This window comes from Oscarella lobularis, chromosome 12, assembly GCF_947507565.1.
Source record: "Oscarella lobularis chromosome 12, ooOscLobu1.1, whole genome shotgun sequence".
NCBI lineage: Eukaryota > Metazoa > Porifera > Homoscleromorpha > Homosclerophorida > Oscarellidae > Oscarella > Oscarella lobularis.
Window position 1 is genome coordinate 232417 of NC_089186.1, and position 16465 is coordinate 248881.

A 16465-nucleotide genomic window follows, 5' to 3' on the forward strand; every position below is an offset into this window, starting at 1 on the left:
AAGAATAACGGCGTCAAATTTCAAGGATGCGGCACACACCAAGCGCGATATGCCGTCTGTTAGTCTAATAAAGAGACTGTGCTATCCACGCGCTTTCTCAACAGAGGCTACTAGGTAAAGGTCAGTAACACATAAAAGGGAATTTCTGATTACTTTTGCAAAGGTGGGGTCAAGAGAATGAAGAAACGGCACGACAAGCCTACTTTGCTGCGGCTACACACAAGCACGAAGGTCTCACCATTCATCTTGCTGGCCTCTTCCTTGATCCGGAATGCTCATTCATTGGTGCATCTCCGGATGCATTGGTTTGTTGCGAGTGCTGCGGTCAAGGCACGGTCGAATTGAAGTGCCCGTTCACTGTGCGAGACAGCCCCCTGCGCAGCACTGCCAATCTTTGCCTGACGGAAACTGACGGGAAGTGGATGCTTCAGAGAGATCACGCCTACTATTACCAGGTGGGCATTGGGCAGAGGGGACTTCCGACGGGAGATCACGCGTACTATTACCAGGTACAAATGCAAATTCATGTCTGTCGCGTGTCATACTGCGACTTTGTGGTGTGGACCCCACAAGAAATGGCCGTCGAGCGTATTCATCCGGATCCTGAATTCATGCGAGAGAAATTGGAGAACGTCAGTCACTTTTTACCTACGGGCTTTTGCCGGAGATTGTCGGGAAATGGTACACGCGGAGGCCAGTGGTGAGCACCGACAATATCGTACCTGTTCCGGTCGTCAGTCGTGACGACGTGCAAGTAATCGACGCTACTGATACGAGTGATTCTGCTTCCTGGTGCTACTGCGGCGAGCCAAGCAAGGGCCTGATGATCTTCTGCGAAAGCAAAAAATGCAGAATTAAATGGTTTCACTGCGACTGCCTAAGAATGCAGTCGGTGCCAAAGGGCAAATGGTACTGTCCCTCTTGCAGAAAAGTAGACAATGCTAAATGAGTAGTTCAATTAATGGTAGTAGTGGGGGTGAATATGACGTCTATTCTCCACTGACAACGGACGGACACAGGTTAACACAAGCACAACATACCCTAATCAATTTATCTAGAGTTGAGTTACCGCTACTGCTGTTGGAGATGAAGGAGATTGGCATGACGCTCTGTAGGATCGTGTACTTCTGTTTCAGGACGCCTATGAGTCGCTCAACATGGATCCTTACCAGCGATAACTCTCGACTCCAGTCGACATCAATCTTCTCGAGCTGTTTCCTGCCTCTGGTAAATGTTGGCATCTTAATTTCGCTCATGGTAAGTCGAGCGTAGGCATGACAGGTAAATCCACGATCTGCTAGAATTACGTCGCCTGTGACATAAGACAGTCATAACCATAACACAGTCACGCAGAGGTATTGACCTACCCGGTAGCAGTAGATGCGTTAGGCCCGAACTTTCCAGTATGTCTTTGTCAGACATACGACCACCAGCTGCATGGGAAAGAAACGAAATGGTTCCTTGAGGTGATATGCCAATCAGAAATTTGATTGTCGAATGATGTTTGTAATTGCTCCAGACTTGGGCTCTCGCAAGCAGGTCGGACGGTCGTTCTATGAATATCTCGGTGCAATCGACTATTACACAGCAGGACTTGAAGAATTTGCGGAAGGACGTGGGCATTGTCAGACGAAGCGTCTCTCTGTCGGGCCAGCAAATCAGGTGAGCACATTTGATGTGCATCACATCCAGAACTTGGTGAAAATGCCGAGATACCGTACTTTTATGTACGCCATACCGATCGCCTATGTCTTCGTCCGTTAGATTCAGACGGATCTTTAAGAAGAACATGACGAAAATGTCCTTCTTTGTTAGTTTGTTCCCTTCAGGAAGGGCATCTTCAACCAGCTGGAACAACGAGTAAAAAACAGGCCATTCATGAATACCTACGAGTGAGTACACACTGAGTGAGTAATGTAACAGTAATGAAATTTGAATACCTGTGTAGAACTTCAATTTAGAATTGTTATTCTTCAAGAAGTCGAACGAGATAGAAATTTGACCAATTGCCTCCCTCAAACCGTCTCGTTCGTCGGTCATTCGCTGCAACTCGCTTTCCAGCCCCTTGATGGCAGTGAAAGACATGTCTGTTTGACAAGAAGAGGCCATGCAAGTATCATCATTCGCTTCGTCGATAAGGCTTTCGTCCACAGTCATATCGATTGTGCAAGCAACGGATTCCTCACTCTCAGCAGCAGACAATAGCCCCCTCCTTCTTTCGTGACGTTCGTATCTGCCAATTGACGTCTTCGTCGACACAGCTGAAAATGAGTACCCCATCCGCACGCTGGGAACCCAATCAGGGTTTGTTGCATCCTGTAGCGGTGAAGGTGAGCCTGTAGCAAGACGCGGCGATTAATTAAATTTTAGGTAAAAAACCATTCTCGTACCGCTAATGAAGTGAGCCGAGCAAACTCTTGAATCGGCAGAGGGAGCCCAGTCTTTCCTCCTGATTGCCGCTATCCATTTTTCGCGTCGTCGAACGCGTAAATCGTCTGTTGTCTGGCAGGAACGACGCACAGAATTCGTGGAAGAAGGGATACGGAAAAAGCGAATTCCACTGCCGCTTTCCGATCGATTCGCGCATCCGATTACGCAGCACGTTTGAACCATATCTACGTACAACGACGGTAAATCGGTGAAAAAACCCTAAATAACCCAATGCGGAACAGCTGTCCCACCTTGTAGGCTTGCCCACCACGGTCGATGATCACGTGCGCTGTGACGTCACCGTGCAACCCCTCTATACTAAAAGTCTTGCCACCGCTAATTAAATATTTCCAGGCGAACTAGGCAGCCACAAGCAATAAAAAAACTACATAACAAAAACTTAAGAAAGCACACAGCAACTTCACATTTAAAAGGTTAATTAATGAAAACAGCGAGGCCTCTCTAAAACGTTTGACAGAAAGATCTGCGGTGCTCAGCACAGACACATTAGTACTAACTCATACCTCCTAAACGCGGATAAATAACATAAAAAAGACTACTCACGAAAGAGGTAACGTTTGCCCAAATACTTCTAACAAAAAAGGAGCAAAAGCTTACTTATGAACCGGCAAGATATGACGCTGTAGCCACGGCGCCTCCACAAGACTCAAATGACTTTCTCCATGCAGCTTACCCTTTACCATTCTCTTTGGATTACACTGATCGTATTCGTCGGAATTCTTGACTCGTTCCAATTGAGCCAAGCACTCTTGCGCACCTGGCCTCCTGCTTGGATCAACGCTTATCATTTGACGGCACATTTGCTTCACAGCCGGATAACTGACGCGGGAACATTGCCCAAATCGATCGACAGATACCGGTTGCTCCCCGATCATCAACTCAACGAGAGTGACGCCGAGGCTGTACACGTCAGCCATCTTCGTATTAGGAATCCTACCTTTCTCGGGGTCTCGTTCGGGAGCTAAATATTCAGGACTCAACGCCCCGGCTGAGAGAGACACTTCGACAAAGCGAGCCGCGCCCAAGTCGCATATCTTGGGCTCCATTAGCGCCGTCACGACGACATTTGAAGAGCGAATGTCCCCGTGCAAAACTCCCTTTGAACCGAGTAGATGGAGATAAGTGATACCGGCCGTTGTCCCCAACGCCAGATCAATCTGCTCTCGCAAAGTGAGAGGCAGTCCTGAACGATGAGCGGCCCTAATGACGTCGGAAAGCGAGCCTTCGAGAAGTTCGGTGATTATTCGAAGAGGAACGTTGTTTTCCGTCGTGACGCCGCATAAGGAGACGATGTTGGGATGGCGAGCTCGAGTACAGACGGAGATCTCTTGTTGAAAAAGACGAAGATAGTAGTCGGATTCCAGGCACGCATAGAACATCTTTACAGCCACGGGACAGCCACGCCAATAGCCCACTTTCACCTCTAAATAATTTTTTAAATTAATAATTAGTTTTGAATTGGCTATACTTCACCTCCGAAAGAACCTCCTCCAAGCTTAATTCCCGTCATTGTGACGTCTGCAATGGGAATGTGCAAAAGATCGTTTTGTTCTCTTGCTATTTTCAGCTGCTTCTCTTTCTCTTCCATCTCTTCAGTAATATCTCTCAATTCAGAAATCAATTTCTCTGGCAATCACGATTGAATAAGCAAAATTAATGTCAATATAACAACATACCGTGCTCAATTCGTGCGTTTTCAATTTGTACGTCTTTGGCTTCACCCGCGGCCTTCAATTGCACTTAGGGTTAGACAAGGTTACGCAGGAGAGCAATATCAAATCAAAGATTATTACCCCGATCCCTTTCCGAAGCAGTCAACCTTTGTTTGTATACGTCTGTCGTGAAATGCATCTATCACTACCACATGTTTGTTGAAGTCGAAATGTCTCACCAATCGCTTGAGCTTGATTCTCAATCTCTTTGTTTTTCGCTTGAACATCGATTAACAATGCCTCTAATTCTTCTTTTTTTGAGCCAAAGCAAGAGCCGTTTCTTCTGAACGGCGACTCAGATCCTATTATTAATTATTCTCCTCAGAATAAAAAAATCAATTTTATCGGTTTCTGTTGTAAAAATCGACATTAATTAAATAATTAATGTCCATCTTTGATTTTTTGTGTGCAAATGCGCGGCAAGGCTGCTATCAATACAGAGCCATACGCGATGTATCCTACCGTGAAATCCTTCTTGAAACTGCTTTTGGAGAGAGCGAACGTCGAAACTCCTGCCAAAGTTTGCCAATGACCCAACAGAACGGCACCCTTTGCTACAGCAAGTGAACACTGCCGAGGAACAATAACCTGAACGCCGCCTGCTTCTTCAAACTCGCGTCGAAGAAACAATTGAAGCAGACGACACTCAGCAAAGCCGCCGACGAGAATGAGACAGTCAATTGAGTCAAACATAGCAAAGACTCTCTTCAGATGATCGGAAATGTTAGTCAATACCGGATCAAATAATTTTGCTACTTCCGGATGATTCAAAATTAGTGCGCCGCGAAAGTACTTCGATATTGCGTAGACCCAATCGCCAGGATACGTCGCTCGATACTCGTCAATGACGTCTTTACCAAATATCTGCTCGAGAAGTTTGACGTAGTTCTTGTTGACGTACGTGCCACCCCGCGCGCCGTCTACGGAGCAGTACAACTCTTTCATCAGTCCACAACCGAAAACTTCGTAAACGGCTACGTCGGTCGTCTCGCCGCCGAGATCGGCGAGTAAGTAGCGTTTTCGAGCTTGAAAAACGCTGCTCACGAATCGATCAGCGTCATTGGCGTTCTCATGATACTGGAGTGATTCGCAGTAGAGCGACGCCGATTCCGGTTCCAAAGCAATTTGCACGTTGTCGGGTTCCGCTTCAGAAGCAAGACCTGCCTATTGATTATAATGTATAAAATGTAGTAACTAAGTAATAGACTTTGACGCGCTTACCTCGTATGCGGCTTCTCTCATCATTTGCCTGGCGACGTCGCTCCACATAGCGGGTACTGCGATTACCCATTTCACGTCGTCTTGCGTCAAATCGGTCGTTGAAAACAAATTGTACTCTTCAATGGCTTTGTCGCGAAAGTAGCGAAAAACGTGAGCGAAGACAGTCCCAACAGGGAATAGTCGTCCGTTATCCGCCGCAATCTTAGTCCCTCGCGAAAGATCCCAAGCAAGCAAAAATTATTAATTAATCGAATCTACAGTAACTGGGAAAACGTGACTCCACCAATTTGGATAAATTCATCTTGAATCGTTCAAAGAAGGGGTACCAGTACCACTTCTTCCTGAATCGTTCAAAGAAGTACCACTTCTTCTGCTCGTCTTCCTCCAAATCTTTGTAATGCGTCAGCGCATCTTGCCCGAACGAATGAAACGTTCCGTCGGGTCGGAGCAGAAGAACGGTGGGGATTTTCGTCTCTACGCCGCATACCCCCCAGCGAAACGGGTCTTCGGCGCGCAATGCGTAGATGGCGAATATGTCGCGCGAAGATGACATTGCGTAGCCGCTGAACGCCGTTCCGATGTCTATGGCGACGACGTATCCCTTTCGCTCGATCGACGAACGATGACGCTCGAGAATCGATTCGCTACCTTCGCCGGAAACGCCACGAGCACGAGAACGCTGCCGTCTTTCAGCCGCTGCTGTCAACGAAGCTGCTGTCAATGAACTCATCGTCGTCTTCTCCCCACGAAATCCGGGATACCTAAGAAGGGTAGCCTAGGAGACGCGATCGTTTTGACTCATTTATCCACGGATCTATTTATCCAACGTCAATTTTCCCACCACGAAATCCATGACCAATCACACAAGAGTTCAAAATTCTCCTACTTGGCCAAAAACTCCTATCACGCGGTATACGCAGTGACACAGAATTTGCTGCTGCTCTAGTAGACCAGTACGTAAAAACAACGGATAGGCTGTAGCCTCCCATGAAAATAAATGTAGGTTGTAGTGTCGGCTTGTAGCGTTTTTTTTTTTTTTGTTTTTTATTTATTTATTGCACAAATAAAAGGAAAAGAAGAAAAGACGACGAACAAAGTACGAAATCATATCATTTTTTTCTGCTTCTTTCATGAGGACGTGATTCAAAAGGTAGTGGCAATGTTTAGTCGTTGCTCCTTTGCATTATTTTTCTCAAGGAGGTAAAATTTGAGGATGGCTGACTCGGGGTTTGCGATATTTAATTCTTTCTGCTCTTATCCCGTTATCATTCAACATTTTGATATTTTCTTTCATTTCATTTAGCAATTCGGGATCTTTTTCATCTCCGTAAGTTGTGTACAGAACAAAGACTGGAGTTTCTGGAAACGTTTTTAGTTTTTCCAGAATATAACTCGCACAGTCTCTGCACGGAATTATCCAAGTGTACAAAAGAATGAACTTAAAGTTGGAGTTCATTCCTTTGCAATTCTCAAAAGTACAAGAATTCAGAAGTTGGCGCTCAGCGTGAATTCTTGTATCGCTTTCAGTTGTCGTTTTCTTGGGAGTTTTGTATGTCCAGAGCTTGTTGTTGTTCCAGCAAGTGCGTAGATTTTTGAAATTGTCCGGTGCAAATAGCACAAAAGCAAACTGACTTCCTTCGCGGTCATTTTTCGATTTGTTTTGAAATTCTTTTATAATGGTTGGAAGATCATCAATGATTCCGTTTAGAACTAAAAAGAATTGCATTAATTAAGAACAACAGCATGGTATTGGCCACAGCTATGTTTCCTGCGGGTAATTTAGCGCCAAATGCAGGAATATTGATCGCAGAGGGTAAATAGAGTGCGAGATAAAAATGGAGCATTCACGGCACCGCGCTGGTATTTTATACGGGTGATCTTTTTTGCGGGCGGTAGGTATAAAAGATCAGCTTGAGAGCGTACTTCCTCAATCTATTTAGAATCGTCTCTACGAGCGACATTGCTGTAGAGAGCATGGAAGAGGGGATGCGACAGATGGTGACGTCACTTTTACGTAGCCTCGCGTTGCCACGCCCTTCTCCCTGATCTCCCTGGCCAGCGCTCGATAACCGTACTCTAGCTACATTTACAGAAGCTTTCGAGCGACACTAGAAGCAGCGAAGCTAAAGATGAGGCAGGAGAGCTCGTTTCCGCCTATCGAATCGGACTTCGACGTCGTGAACGTTCGACGGCGGCCGATCGAGTTTTCGCAAAGACTTACTAGTGATCGGCGGGGTTAGCCGCCGCGTATCTCGTTTCGGATGTGTCTCCTCCTGTTGAGTATTATTCGAAGTACTTGCGCGACCTGTCGGATTTGTCATGTGACCTATGACGCGCTTCATATAGAGCCTTACGTCATTGTGCTAAGTTTAGCAGCGCGAATGCATGACATCAAAATAACTAAACACTTAGCCCTAACTCACACGAATTAGGCTTCTGAAAATTTTCTACACATACTCTAAAAAACAGCTTACCTAATTTCTCAAAAAATCCAGCTTCACAGACTGCTCCACCTTTCTCCCGCTTGACCTATCAATCGACGAAACCGTAATTTCCGTAAGCCCAAATTTCATGCTTATTTCAATCACACGATCTAAACCTAAGTGAGAATTGGGCATAGGCAGTCTCATCTCTGCAACCTTCCGCACTCCCCTCTCGGTGACATATCGCGTACCCTCGTGATCCGACTCATACACGTCAACGTTCGCTTCAGTCTGATGATGATAAAACGGCAAGAACGGATGCTCGACCTCCTCATCAACACAAACTTCCTGATTCTTCTCAACAAAAACAGCGAAGCGACGAAACTCGTCACGGGGCTCCCTCCTCGCAAAGATCGATGAACGGATTGGACTGACAGAGAGAGTGCTGTCATAGGGATCATGGGCAGTAGGCGGTCTACGCGGAGAGCTCTCCGACACCTGCGCGCTTTCGTCCACGCACTCAATACCGTAGCTATATCTCACGCGCCGCGACGTAATCTCATTCGGATTGTGCCCAAAGAGAACGGCTCCCATAACGACGGCAAGCGTGCACTGGGACGGCACCATGACTCGCATATTATACGGCCGCTCGAACTGACGACGAAATTCGGCCTGGAGCAACTGCGACTCGGCGAAACCGCCGACGAGAATCAAATAATCGACGCGCCCGACTTCGCGAAGTACACCCTTCAAATGCAGAGCGATGTTATCCAAGACGGGCTTGAACAGCGTCTCGACGACAGGATACTTGATCGCCAGGACACCGCGTCGAAAATTCAAATTCACGTCGCCCGCGGCGACGATGCAGTCCTCGACCGACGACCCGTTGCTCGTCAGAAACGAATGAAAACTGTGCGGAAGTTCGACGTGCGCCGTCGTGCCGCGACTGACGAGACGCTTGCTTCGTTCGAATCGCACCGACACCAAGTCGATCCACTCGCCTGGATACTCGGCTCGGTAGTCGGCGATTGTGTCGGCGCCGAATATTCGTTCGAGAAGCGCGACGAAGTTCTGGTCGACGTACGTGCCGCCCCACGCGCCGCCCGTCGCGCAGTGGAGCTCCTTCACCGTTCCGTTGGGGAGAATTTCGTGGACGGCGACGTCGGCCGTGCCGCCGCCCAGATCGGCGAGCACGTAGCGTTTGCCCGGTTGAATTGCCTCGCTGATTCTCTCCTCGTCGCGACCGATGTCCTGTAGCGATTTGCAGTAGATGGAGGCGGACTCTGGCTCCAGGGCGATCTTCACGCGATCCGGTTCTCTTTGGGAGGCAAGTCCGGCCTGAGAAATTAATAGTCAAAAATGACCCCAGAAATGAACAGTAAAACATTCCAATTATGACGTCAAAAATGTGACGTCATACGTATGACGTCATATATTCGGAATGTCTTCTTTTTTACCTCGTACGCCGCTTCTCTCATCATCTGCTTCGCCGCGTTGTTCCAAATCGCCGGAACGGTGATGACCCACTTGATGTCCGTGACGCCGATCTCCGATTCGGTTGCCTGGCCGTAATCGCGAATAGCGGCATCGCGGAAGAAACGTAGGGCGTGCGAGAAGACGGTTGCGAGCGGCAAGGCGCGTCCGTTCGCCGCGGCGACCTGCGTCTTGCGAGACAACGCCTAGAAGGGTCGAGTCGAGACGTCATGTGACGCGAATGGACGCGCAAACTCACTCTCTCGGAATGGAGACTCATCTTGAAGCGCTCAAAGAACAACCATTCCTTCTGCTCGCGTCCGTTGAGCTCCCTGTTGTAGTACTCCATCGCTTCGCCGCCGAACGAATGGAAAGCGCCGTTCGGTTTGAGAAGAAGACACGTCGGAACTTTGCACGGGCTCGGGCCGCTCTCGAGCGGGCGACATCGATCCGTCTGACGCATGGCGTAGATGTTATAGCGATCGCTCTCGAACGAGAACGCGTAGCCGCTGAACGCCGTGCCGATGTCGATCGCGACGATGACGTGGCCCTCGACGGCCTCCGTCGCCGTCGCCGAAGCTCCGTAGTCGTGGCAGACTAGCGTCGTCGCATGCGAGTCTTCAAAGCGACGGCTCGTTATGAGACCCCGACTCGCGGCGCTTGCGAACCAGCTTTTGTCTGCTAGGTGGTTTGCCATTGTGGATGCGGAAAAGCGCTTTGGGTGGAGTGCCCCTCCCTCTGAGACTCCCTCTGAGTCACGATAATTTGATTTTCGCTTTCGCTTTCAGTCTTTTTGCTGTCAGTCACTCTTCATCAATTATCAATTACAGCAAAAGGAGACCCGTACGTCGCTTGTCATTTAATAATTACACTGTCGCTTCGAAAACACCCGTCACTACCTTACTTTTGACCAGGACTCGCTTCGCAAGCGTATCCACCAATAACGGCCAGACGACGTACTTTATTGCTTGACCATTCGGATCTGATCCATAGAAACGTTCGTGTCGTCGTTCGTCGAATATCTTGTGATCGTTGGCGAAGTTGAGGTCGAGGCAATCCTGTTGAAGGACAATGTCCCACACAACAGGTACACATTTTATAATGAAGCCAAATACGGCATCCTCCAAAGCTCGATATGCTTTTGAGTCGCTTGCCTGGACGGAAGATAGAGCACTCTAACAAAGGACAATGCCAATCTGTTTTAGCTAGATGTTTATATAGTACAGTACCATTAAAATATCAGAGTGAATTTCTCCTATTTGACGAGTCGATGCTACTTTGAACAACTGAATGACACAGTTGTTGACGGTCTTATCAGCTTGAAAGGTTGGAGAATCCGAGACTTCCAGCTTCATAACGTCCTTGAGCCTTTTGCCCATGGTCTGAAGGTGAGACTGTGTCATCAACAGAACAGTCTACATAGAAGATATTGGAAGACGCGTGAATGGCATTTGTACGTATGGTACTGTACCTTCACCAGACTTAGAATAAACTCGGTGCATTTCTCGACATTGAATTTCTCCTTTTCAAGGTCTTCAGCAGATGAAGATATTTGATGGCTGTGCAGAAATAAATCTTTAAAGCGCTTGGCCATTACAATTGGACGAGAGGCATCAGGTATCTTCTCTTTTTCCACCTTCTTTGCAGTCTTCGTTTGCTTCTCCCAAACACAAAACAAATCGTTATTACTAGATTAGATCACGTCAAGAGCGTATACCTCAACTATTACCAATTGATTATGTAATTCTTGAATTTTATTATACCTCTTTTCTAGCTCTTCCTGCGTAGCAAAATCATTATTGCAGCCTCCCTTCAATAAGTCCCTCAACCTTATGTTGACGTTTGACGTCAGCCAACTCCTTCATGAGATCCTGAGCAAAAATGTTTAATTGATTAGTAAAAGAAACGGAAGTACCAAGCAAGCTTCTGTCTCAGTTTTCTCTTGGAAATCTCCCTGACCATTTCCTTTTGGTTTCACCTGAAGGACACCTCAGTTAACACGTGCGCTTTAGAGCACAAATCAAAGTTCACCTTATCTTGGCTATTTCGATATGAACGAGACGTTGCTATGGCTCGTTTTGGATGAAGGACTTTAGCAATCAATTTCCTTTTTCCTTCCAGAAGCTTTGGAGTAATGCATTTGCATCCGTAGTGCCACAACTGTGAAAATCGCTCTTGGGCATTTTGAATACATCGCTCAAAAGATCCGTTGTCACAGAAGCAGTCACTACTGGCTGTCCTCCGCCACGACTTGAGCTGGATGAGCAAACGCAACAGGTGCGGATTTGACAGATAATCCTTATGGGCCACTTCTTCACCGGCTTCTCTGACGTAACATCCGCAGTAGTCACTGTGCTGACAGTAGCACGGAAAGACGTCTGCACGTCTCAGGGTGTCCGCTTCAAGTGAAAATTCGTCACCGTTTTCACAGTACGTCACATACGGCAACACCTTTTCCGAATGAGGTCTAGACCAGCAGAAAGTCACATGACGAAACAGAGTCGGTGAACCGGTCACTAGAAGCATGAGTTTTTCGAAGAAGGCTGACACATCGGACTCCGGGGCGGCGAGAAAGGCGTCCTTTGTGGATTTTCTCAGCTCTGCCTTCTCGATAAGAGATACGCCGTCTAGAAGGCCTTCTGCCATTGGTTCGGCAATCCAGTGCTGCGCGTCACGGAAAAAACGCCGGCAGATCTTGTCTGTTCGCCTCTGTCGAGGTCCTACCCTGAAGGCTGATTTACTGACGTCTTTGTCATCCGTTCGCGACCTCTTCATCTTAGAAAGACGCGAAGGAACCCAGGAGACGGAGAAGGGGTCCTCAAATGGGGCCCAGCTTTCAAGAACGTGCGTTAGCCGAAGCAAGGGAATCGACCAGGGAATCGAAAGCAACAAAATTAAATTATGCTGTCAAAGAAGGTCACGCGGCGGCCGCTATCGACTTCGTAGCCAACAGCATGGAAATGAATGAGAAAAAAAGAGTGACTGTTGACTTGCAAACTCCGCACACTGTACTTCAATAAACCTATATTACCTTATACATCCATTGAGAAATGGTCTAAATAATGTTCGAGGGAAAGGAGCTACAACCTTCTAGCCTCCAGAACGCCCTACCTACTAGCAGCCGCCGACTGTTTAGAACCTTAGTGCAAGGGAACAAGGACCCATGTATACTAGCGTACTAAGACAGACCGAATGTCGTCCCCACTGCACTCTCTGCTGCGTACATACACGATTTACACGTCTATTTGATGGGAGTTTCTCGCGTTGCTGCGCCATCAGCCCCGCTCGAGCTCCAACCCGCCCTCAATTACACGTTCAGAAATCAAAGCCCTAGCCATAGATGTAAGAGACACTGTCTCTTACATCTATGCCCTAGCTTTAGATTCGGCCATGAAATCAGTCTACGCCCAAAGCGTGGGCACTGGCACAGCATCTCTATGTACACCGCAGAAAGGCCTGCCCCCTAAGTGCACGCCTACACCAGGAGGGACCCCAAAGAGGATGTGACAAACCTTGATGATGAAGAACCTTCCGCCAGCCTTGCAAAACATGGCGTATTGGCTAATGCTCATCGGATTCCCTCAGGCTACTAGACTACGAAATGGACGTACTGAAGCCTTCTTCACTACTTCGAAGACATTTTCGGTCTTAGGCCTACCTCTCATTTGTCCCGCTTTCCCACGCAGCGAAACTCATTCCATTGAAGCGACACTGCAATTTCTGACACTGCAATGCCAAAGCAGAAACAAATTCCGGCAATTTCCGTCTCCATGCCGCTGATCAATCTTCCCTAGCGGCCGTTTTCAGGTGCCCGTGCCACTAGTCTTCCCCGCTTTGGCGTAAGAGTTCGTCTTTCGGTAGATTTTTTGTGCGCATGTGTACTCGACTTACCTGGAGTTTCCATGCGGTGGTCGGCTGGAAAATAAAAATAGTCTGTAGTGTAGTGTCGTGTGGGTACGGAGTCCCTATAATATATAGATATATTTATTATACACTGATACAGTGAACATTTTTCAATAAACGGAAGCATATCATATTTACATGCACTTATACAGTGCACATAAGTTTCTTCTTCTTTGCATTAGGGTAAGGTGTCACGACGGCCGACTCGGTTTTTCAAATATTTAACTTTTCCTGTTCTGATCCCCTCATCATTCAGCATTTTGGTCACTTCTTCGACGTGCGAGTCGCTTTCAAACGCATTGGTTGTGTATCGAACAAAAGCAGGTGTTCCTGGGAAGAAACGGTGTATTTCTTCCACAATAAGACTCGCACAGTCTTTGCAAGGTGCTATCCACGTATACAAAAGAATAAATTTAAACTTCATTCTCTTGCAATTGTCGAATGTATTAGAATTAAGAAGTTGGTGCTCAGCGTGAATATTTGTTTTACTTGCAGCTGTCATTTTACGAGGATTGGCGTACGTCCAGAGCAGTTTGCTGATGTTGTTGTTCAAGAAAGTGCTGATATCAAAGGTGGTAAAATTGTCTGGTACGGCTACCAGAACAGAAAATTGATTTTGTTTTCTTTTGCGGTCATTTGTCAAGTTGTTTTCAAATCTTTGTATAATGCATAGAGTAAGAAGATCAATGATTCCGTTTATATCTAAAAATAATTGCATTATAGGAACATTCGCAACAGCTATGATATCCGCGGGTATTTGGCGTTAAGATATTGGCCACAGCTATGTTTCCCGTGGGTAATTTAGCGCCAAATGCAGGAATATTGATCGCAGAGGGTAAATAGAGTGCGAGATAAAAATGGAGCATTCACGGTACCGCGCTGGTATTTTATACGGGTGATCTTTTTTGCGGGCGGTATATCACCGGTGATAAAAGATCAGCTTGAGAGCGTACTTCCTTAATCTATTTAGAATCGTCTCTACGAGCGACATTGCTCTAGACAGCATGGAAGAGCCAGGCCTCTGGGAAGAGCGACAGATGGTGACGTCACTCCGACGTAGCCTCGCGTTGCCACGTCCTTCTCCCTGACCCCAGCGCTCGATAACCTACTCTAACTACATCTACAGAAGCTTTCGAGCGACAGTTGAAGCAGAGATGAGGCAGGAGAGCTCGTTTCCGCCTATTGAATCGGACTTCGACGTGAACGTTCGACGGCGGCCGATCGACAAACGTACGTACGTACGTGTACGAGTTTTCGCAAAGACTTACTAGTCGTCTCTCGTTTCGGATGTGTCTCCTGCTGAGTAGAATTCGAAGTACTGCCTGCGCGACCTGTCGGATTGTTCATGTGACCTGTGACGCGGGGAGGCCTTCTATATATAGAGCCTTTTCTACACATACTCTAAAAAAACAGCTACCTAATTTCTCAAAAAATCCAACTTGACAGACTCTTCCACCTTTCTCCCACTCGACCGATCAATCGACGAAACTGTAATCTCCGTCAAGCCAAATTTCATGCTTATTTCAATCACACGATCTAAACCTAAATGCGAATTGGGCATAGGCAGTCTCATTTCGGCGACCTTCCGAACTCCCCTCTCGGTAACATATCGCGTACCCTCGTGATCCGACTCATACACGTCAACGTTCGCTTCAGTCTGATGATGATAAAACGGCAAGAACGGATGCTCGACCTCCTCATCAACACCAACTTCCTGATTCTTCTCAACAAAAACAGCGAAGCGACGAAATTCGTCACGGGGCTCCCTCCGCGCAAAGATTGACGAACGTATCGGACTGACAGAGAGACTGCTGTCATAAGGATCATGGGCGGTGGGCGGTCTACGCGGAGAGCTCTCCGACACCTGCGCGCTTTCGTCCACGCACTCAATACCGTAGCTATATCTCACGCGCCGCGACGTAATCTCACTCGGATTGTGCCCAAAGAGCACCGCTCCCATAACGACGGCGAGCGTGCACTGGGACGGCACCATGACTCGCATATTATACGGCCGCTCGAACTGACGACGAAATTCGGCCTGGAGCAACTGCGACTCGGCGAAACCGCCGACGAGAATCAAATAATCGACGCGACCGACGTTGCGAAGTACACCCTTCAAATGCTGAGCGATGTTATCCAAGACGGGTTTGAACAGCGTCTCGACGACGGGATACTTGATCGCCAGGACACCGCGTCGAAAATTCAAATTCACGTCGCCCGCGGCGACGATGCAGTCCTCGACCGACGACCCGTTGCTCGTCAGAAACGAATGAAAACTGTGCGGAAGTTCGACGTGCGCCGTCGTGCCGCGACTGACGAGACGCTTGCTTCGCTCGAATCGCACCGACACCAAGTCGATCCACTCGCCTGGATGCTCGGCTCGGTAGTCGGCGATTGTGTCGGCACCGAATATTCGTTCGAGAAGCGCGACGAAGTTCTGGTCGACGTACGTGCCGCCCCACGCGCCGCCCGTTGCGCAGTGGAGCTCCTTCACCGTTCCGTTGGGGAGAATTTCATGCACGGCGACGTCGGCCGTGCCGCCGCCCAGATCGGCGAGCACGTAGCGTTTGCCCGGTTGAATTGCCTCGCTGATTCTCTCCTCGTCGCGACCGATGTCCTGTAGCGATTTGCAGTAGATGGAGGCGGACTCTGGCTCCAAGGCGATCTTCACGCGATCCGGTTCTCTTTGGGAGGCAAGTCCGGCCTGAGAAATTAATAGTCAGAAAATAACCCCAGAAATGAACAGTAAAACATTCCAATTATGACGTCAAAAATGTGACGTCATACTTATGACGTCATATATTCGGAATGTCTTCTTTTTACCTCGTACGCCGCTTCTCTCATCATCTGCTTCGCCGCGTTGTTCCAAATTGCCGGCACGGTGATCACCCACTTGATGTCCGTGACGCCGATCTCCGATTCGGTTGCCTGGCCGTAATCGCGAATAGCGGCATCGCGGAAGAAACGTAGGACGTGCGAGAAGACGGTTGCGAGCGGCAAGGCGCGTCCGTTCGCCGCGGCGACCTGCGTCTTGCGAGACAACGCCTAGAAGGGTCGAGTCGAGACGTCATGTGACGCGAATGGAACCCCGCAAACTCACTCTCTCGGAATGGAGACTCATTTTGAATCGCTCAAAGAACAACCATTCCTTCTGCTCGCGTCCGTTGAGCTCCCTGTTGTAGTACTCCATCGCTTCGCCGCCGAACGAATGGAAAGCTGTGAAGTCACTATATTAGAACGGGACTATATTAGAACAGCAACGCCCAATGATGTAAGGTGCTT

At 48.0% G+C, this 16465-nt stretch overlaps 6 protein-coding genes across 6 annotated transcripts; all 6 read right to left on the bottom strand.

Annotated features, from left to right (window-relative positions):
* Positions 1–946: 946 nt before the first annotated feature.
* Positions 947–2776, bottom strand: LOC136194327 (uncharacterized). The gene is made up of 5 exons (XM_065983412.1): positions 2682–2776; positions 2391–2615; positions 1941–2336; positions 1368–1886; positions 947–1312 (listed from the first exon to the last, which is right to left on the bottom strand). Exons 2-5 carry the CDS (start codon positions 2611–2613, stop codon positions 990–992), a joined length of 1461 nt encoding a protein of 486 aa, XP_065839484.1. The 5' UTR covers positions 2614–2615; positions 2682–2776; the 3' UTR covers positions 947–989.
* On the bottom strand, positions 2756–4302 carry LOC136193924 (probable serine/threonine-protein kinase DDB_G0281745). The gene is made up of 4 exons (XM_065982933.1): positions 4245–4302; positions 4128–4190; positions 3925–4077; positions 2756–3874 (listed from the first exon to the last, which is right to left on the bottom strand). Exons 1-4 carry the CDS (start codon positions 4300–4302, stop codon positions 3045–3047), a joined length of 1104 nt encoding a protein of 367 aa, XP_065839005.1. The 3' UTR covers positions 2756–3044.
* A 103-nt stretch (positions 4303–4405) lies between these two features.
* Positions 4406–6114, bottom strand: LOC136193925 (heat shock 70 kDa protein 12B-like). The gene is made up of 4 exons (XM_065982934.1): positions 5668–6114; positions 5385–5585; positions 4626–5327; positions 4406–4465 (listed from the first exon to the last, which is right to left on the bottom strand). The coding sequence occupies exons 1-4, from the start codon at positions 6112–6114 to the stop codon at positions 4406–4408; spliced, it is 1410 nt and encodes a 469-aa protein (XP_065839006.1).
* Positions 6115–7858: 1744 nt separating this feature from the next.
* LOC136193926 (heat shock 70 kDa protein 12B-like) lies at positions 7859–9995 on the bottom strand. Its single transcript, XM_065982935.1, has 3 exons — positions 9540–9995; positions 9265–9486; positions 7859–9145 (listed from the first exon to the last, which is right to left on the bottom strand). The coding sequence occupies exons 1-3, from the start codon at positions 9975–9977 to the stop codon at positions 7859–7861; spliced, it is 1947 nt and encodes a 648-aa protein (XP_065839007.1). The 5' UTR covers positions 9978–9995.
* Positions 9996–10146: 151 nt separating this feature from the next.
* Positions 10147–13112, bottom strand: LOC136193927 (uncharacterized). The gene is made up of 8 exons (XM_065982936.1): positions 12939–13112; positions 11312–12874; positions 11196–11258; positions 11110–11151; positions 10998–11060; positions 10752–10937; positions 10510–10695; positions 10147–10455 (listed from the first exon to the last, which is right to left on the bottom strand). The coding sequence occupies exons 2-8, from the start codon at positions 12053–12055 to the stop codon at positions 10147–10149; spliced, it is 1593 nt and encodes a 530-aa protein (XP_065839008.1). The 5' UTR covers positions 12056–12874; positions 12939–13112.
* Positions 13113–14531: 1419 nt separating this feature from the next.
* LOC136194158 (heat shock 70 kDa protein 12B-like) lies at positions 14532–16444 on the bottom strand. The gene is made up of 3 exons (XM_065983213.1): positions 16284–16444; positions 16007–16228; positions 14532–15887 (listed from the first exon to the last, which is right to left on the bottom strand). The coding sequence occupies exons 1-3, from the start codon at positions 16371–16373 to the stop codon at positions 14601–14603; spliced, it is 1599 nt and encodes a 532-aa protein (XP_065839285.1). The 5' UTR covers positions 16374–16444; the 3' UTR covers positions 14532–14600.
* Positions 16445–16465: the final 21 nt, after the last annotated feature.

Excerpts from the sequence above, each read along its gene's own strand:
- LOC136193927 (XM_065982936.1), bottom strand. The coding sequence starts at position 12,055 with ATGAAGAGGTCGCGAACGGATGACAAAGACGTCAGTAAATCAGCCTTC. Across the intron at positions 10,696-10,751 it reads TTATTCTAAGTCTGGTGAAG|ACTGTTCTGTTGATGACACA; the intron begins GTACAGTACCAT and ends TCTTCTATGTAG. Across the intron at positions 10,456-10,509 it reads TTCACTCTGATATTTTAATG|AGTGCTCTATCTTCCGTCCA; the intron begins GTACTGTACTAT and ends GTCCTTTGTTAG.
- LOC136193925 (XM_065982934.1), bottom strand. The coding sequence starts at position 6,114 with ATGAGTTCATTGACAGCAGCTTCGTTGACAGCAGCGGCTGAAAGACGG. Across the intron at positions 5,328-5,384 it reads TGAGAGAAGCCGCATACGAG|GCAGGTCTTGCTTCTGAAGC; the intron begins GTAAGCGCGTCA and ends TATAATCAATAG. Across the intron at positions 4,466-4,625 it reads GTTTCAAGAAGGATTTCACG|GATCTGAGTCGCCGTTCAGA; the intron begins GTAGGATACATC and ends AATTAATAATAG.
- LOC136194158 (XM_065983213.1), bottom strand. The coding sequence starts at position 16,373 with ATGGAGTACTACAACAGGGAGCTCAACGGACGCGAGCAGAAGGAATGG. Across the intron at positions 16,229-16,283 it reads TGAGTCTCCATTCCGAGAGA|GCGTTGTCTCGCAAGACGCA; the intron begins GTGAGTTTGCGG and ends CGACCCTTCTAG. Across the intron at positions 15,888-16,006 it reads TGAGAGAAGCGGCGTACGAG|GCCGGACTTGCCTCCCAAAG; the intron begins GTAAAAAGAAGA and ends TTAATTTCTCAG.
- LOC136193924 (XM_065982933.1), bottom strand. The coding sequence starts at position 4,302 with ATGCATTTCACGACAGACGTATACAAACAAAGGTTGACTGCTTCGGAA. Across the intron at positions 4,191-4,244 it reads TGCTTCGGAAAGGGATCGGG|TGCAATTGAAGGCCGCGGGT; the intron begins GTAATAATCTTT and ends TCTAACCCTAAG. Across the intron at positions 4,078-4,127 it reads AAACGCACGAATTGAGCACG|AGAAATTGATTTCTGAATTG; the intron begins GTATGTTGTTAT and ends CGTGATTGCCAG.
- LOC136193926 (XM_065982935.1), bottom strand. The coding sequence starts at position 9,977 with ATGGCAAACCACCTAGCAGACAAAAGCTGGTTCGCAAGCGCCGCGAGT. Across the intron at positions 9,487-9,539 it reads TGAGTCTCCATTCCGAGAGA|GCGTTGTCTCGCAAGACGCA; the intron begins GTGAGTTTGCGC and ends CGACCCTTCTAG. Across the intron at positions 9,146-9,264 it reads TGAGAGAAGCGGCGTACGAG|GCCGGACTTGCCTCCCAAAG; the intron begins GTAAAAAAGAAG and ends TTAATTTCTCAG.
- LOC136194327 (XM_065983412.1), bottom strand. The coding sequence starts at position 2,613 with ATGGTTCAAACGTGCTGCGTAATCGGATGCGCGAATCGATCGGAAAGC. Across the intron at positions 2,337-2,390 it reads CTCGGCTCACTTCATTAGCG|GCTCACCTTCACCGCTACAG; the intron begins GTACGAGAATGG and ends GTCTTGCTACAG. Across the intron at positions 1,313-1,367 it reads AACGCATCTACTGCTACCGG|GCGACGTAATTCTAGCAGAT; the intron begins GTAGGTCAATAC and ends CTTATGTCACAG.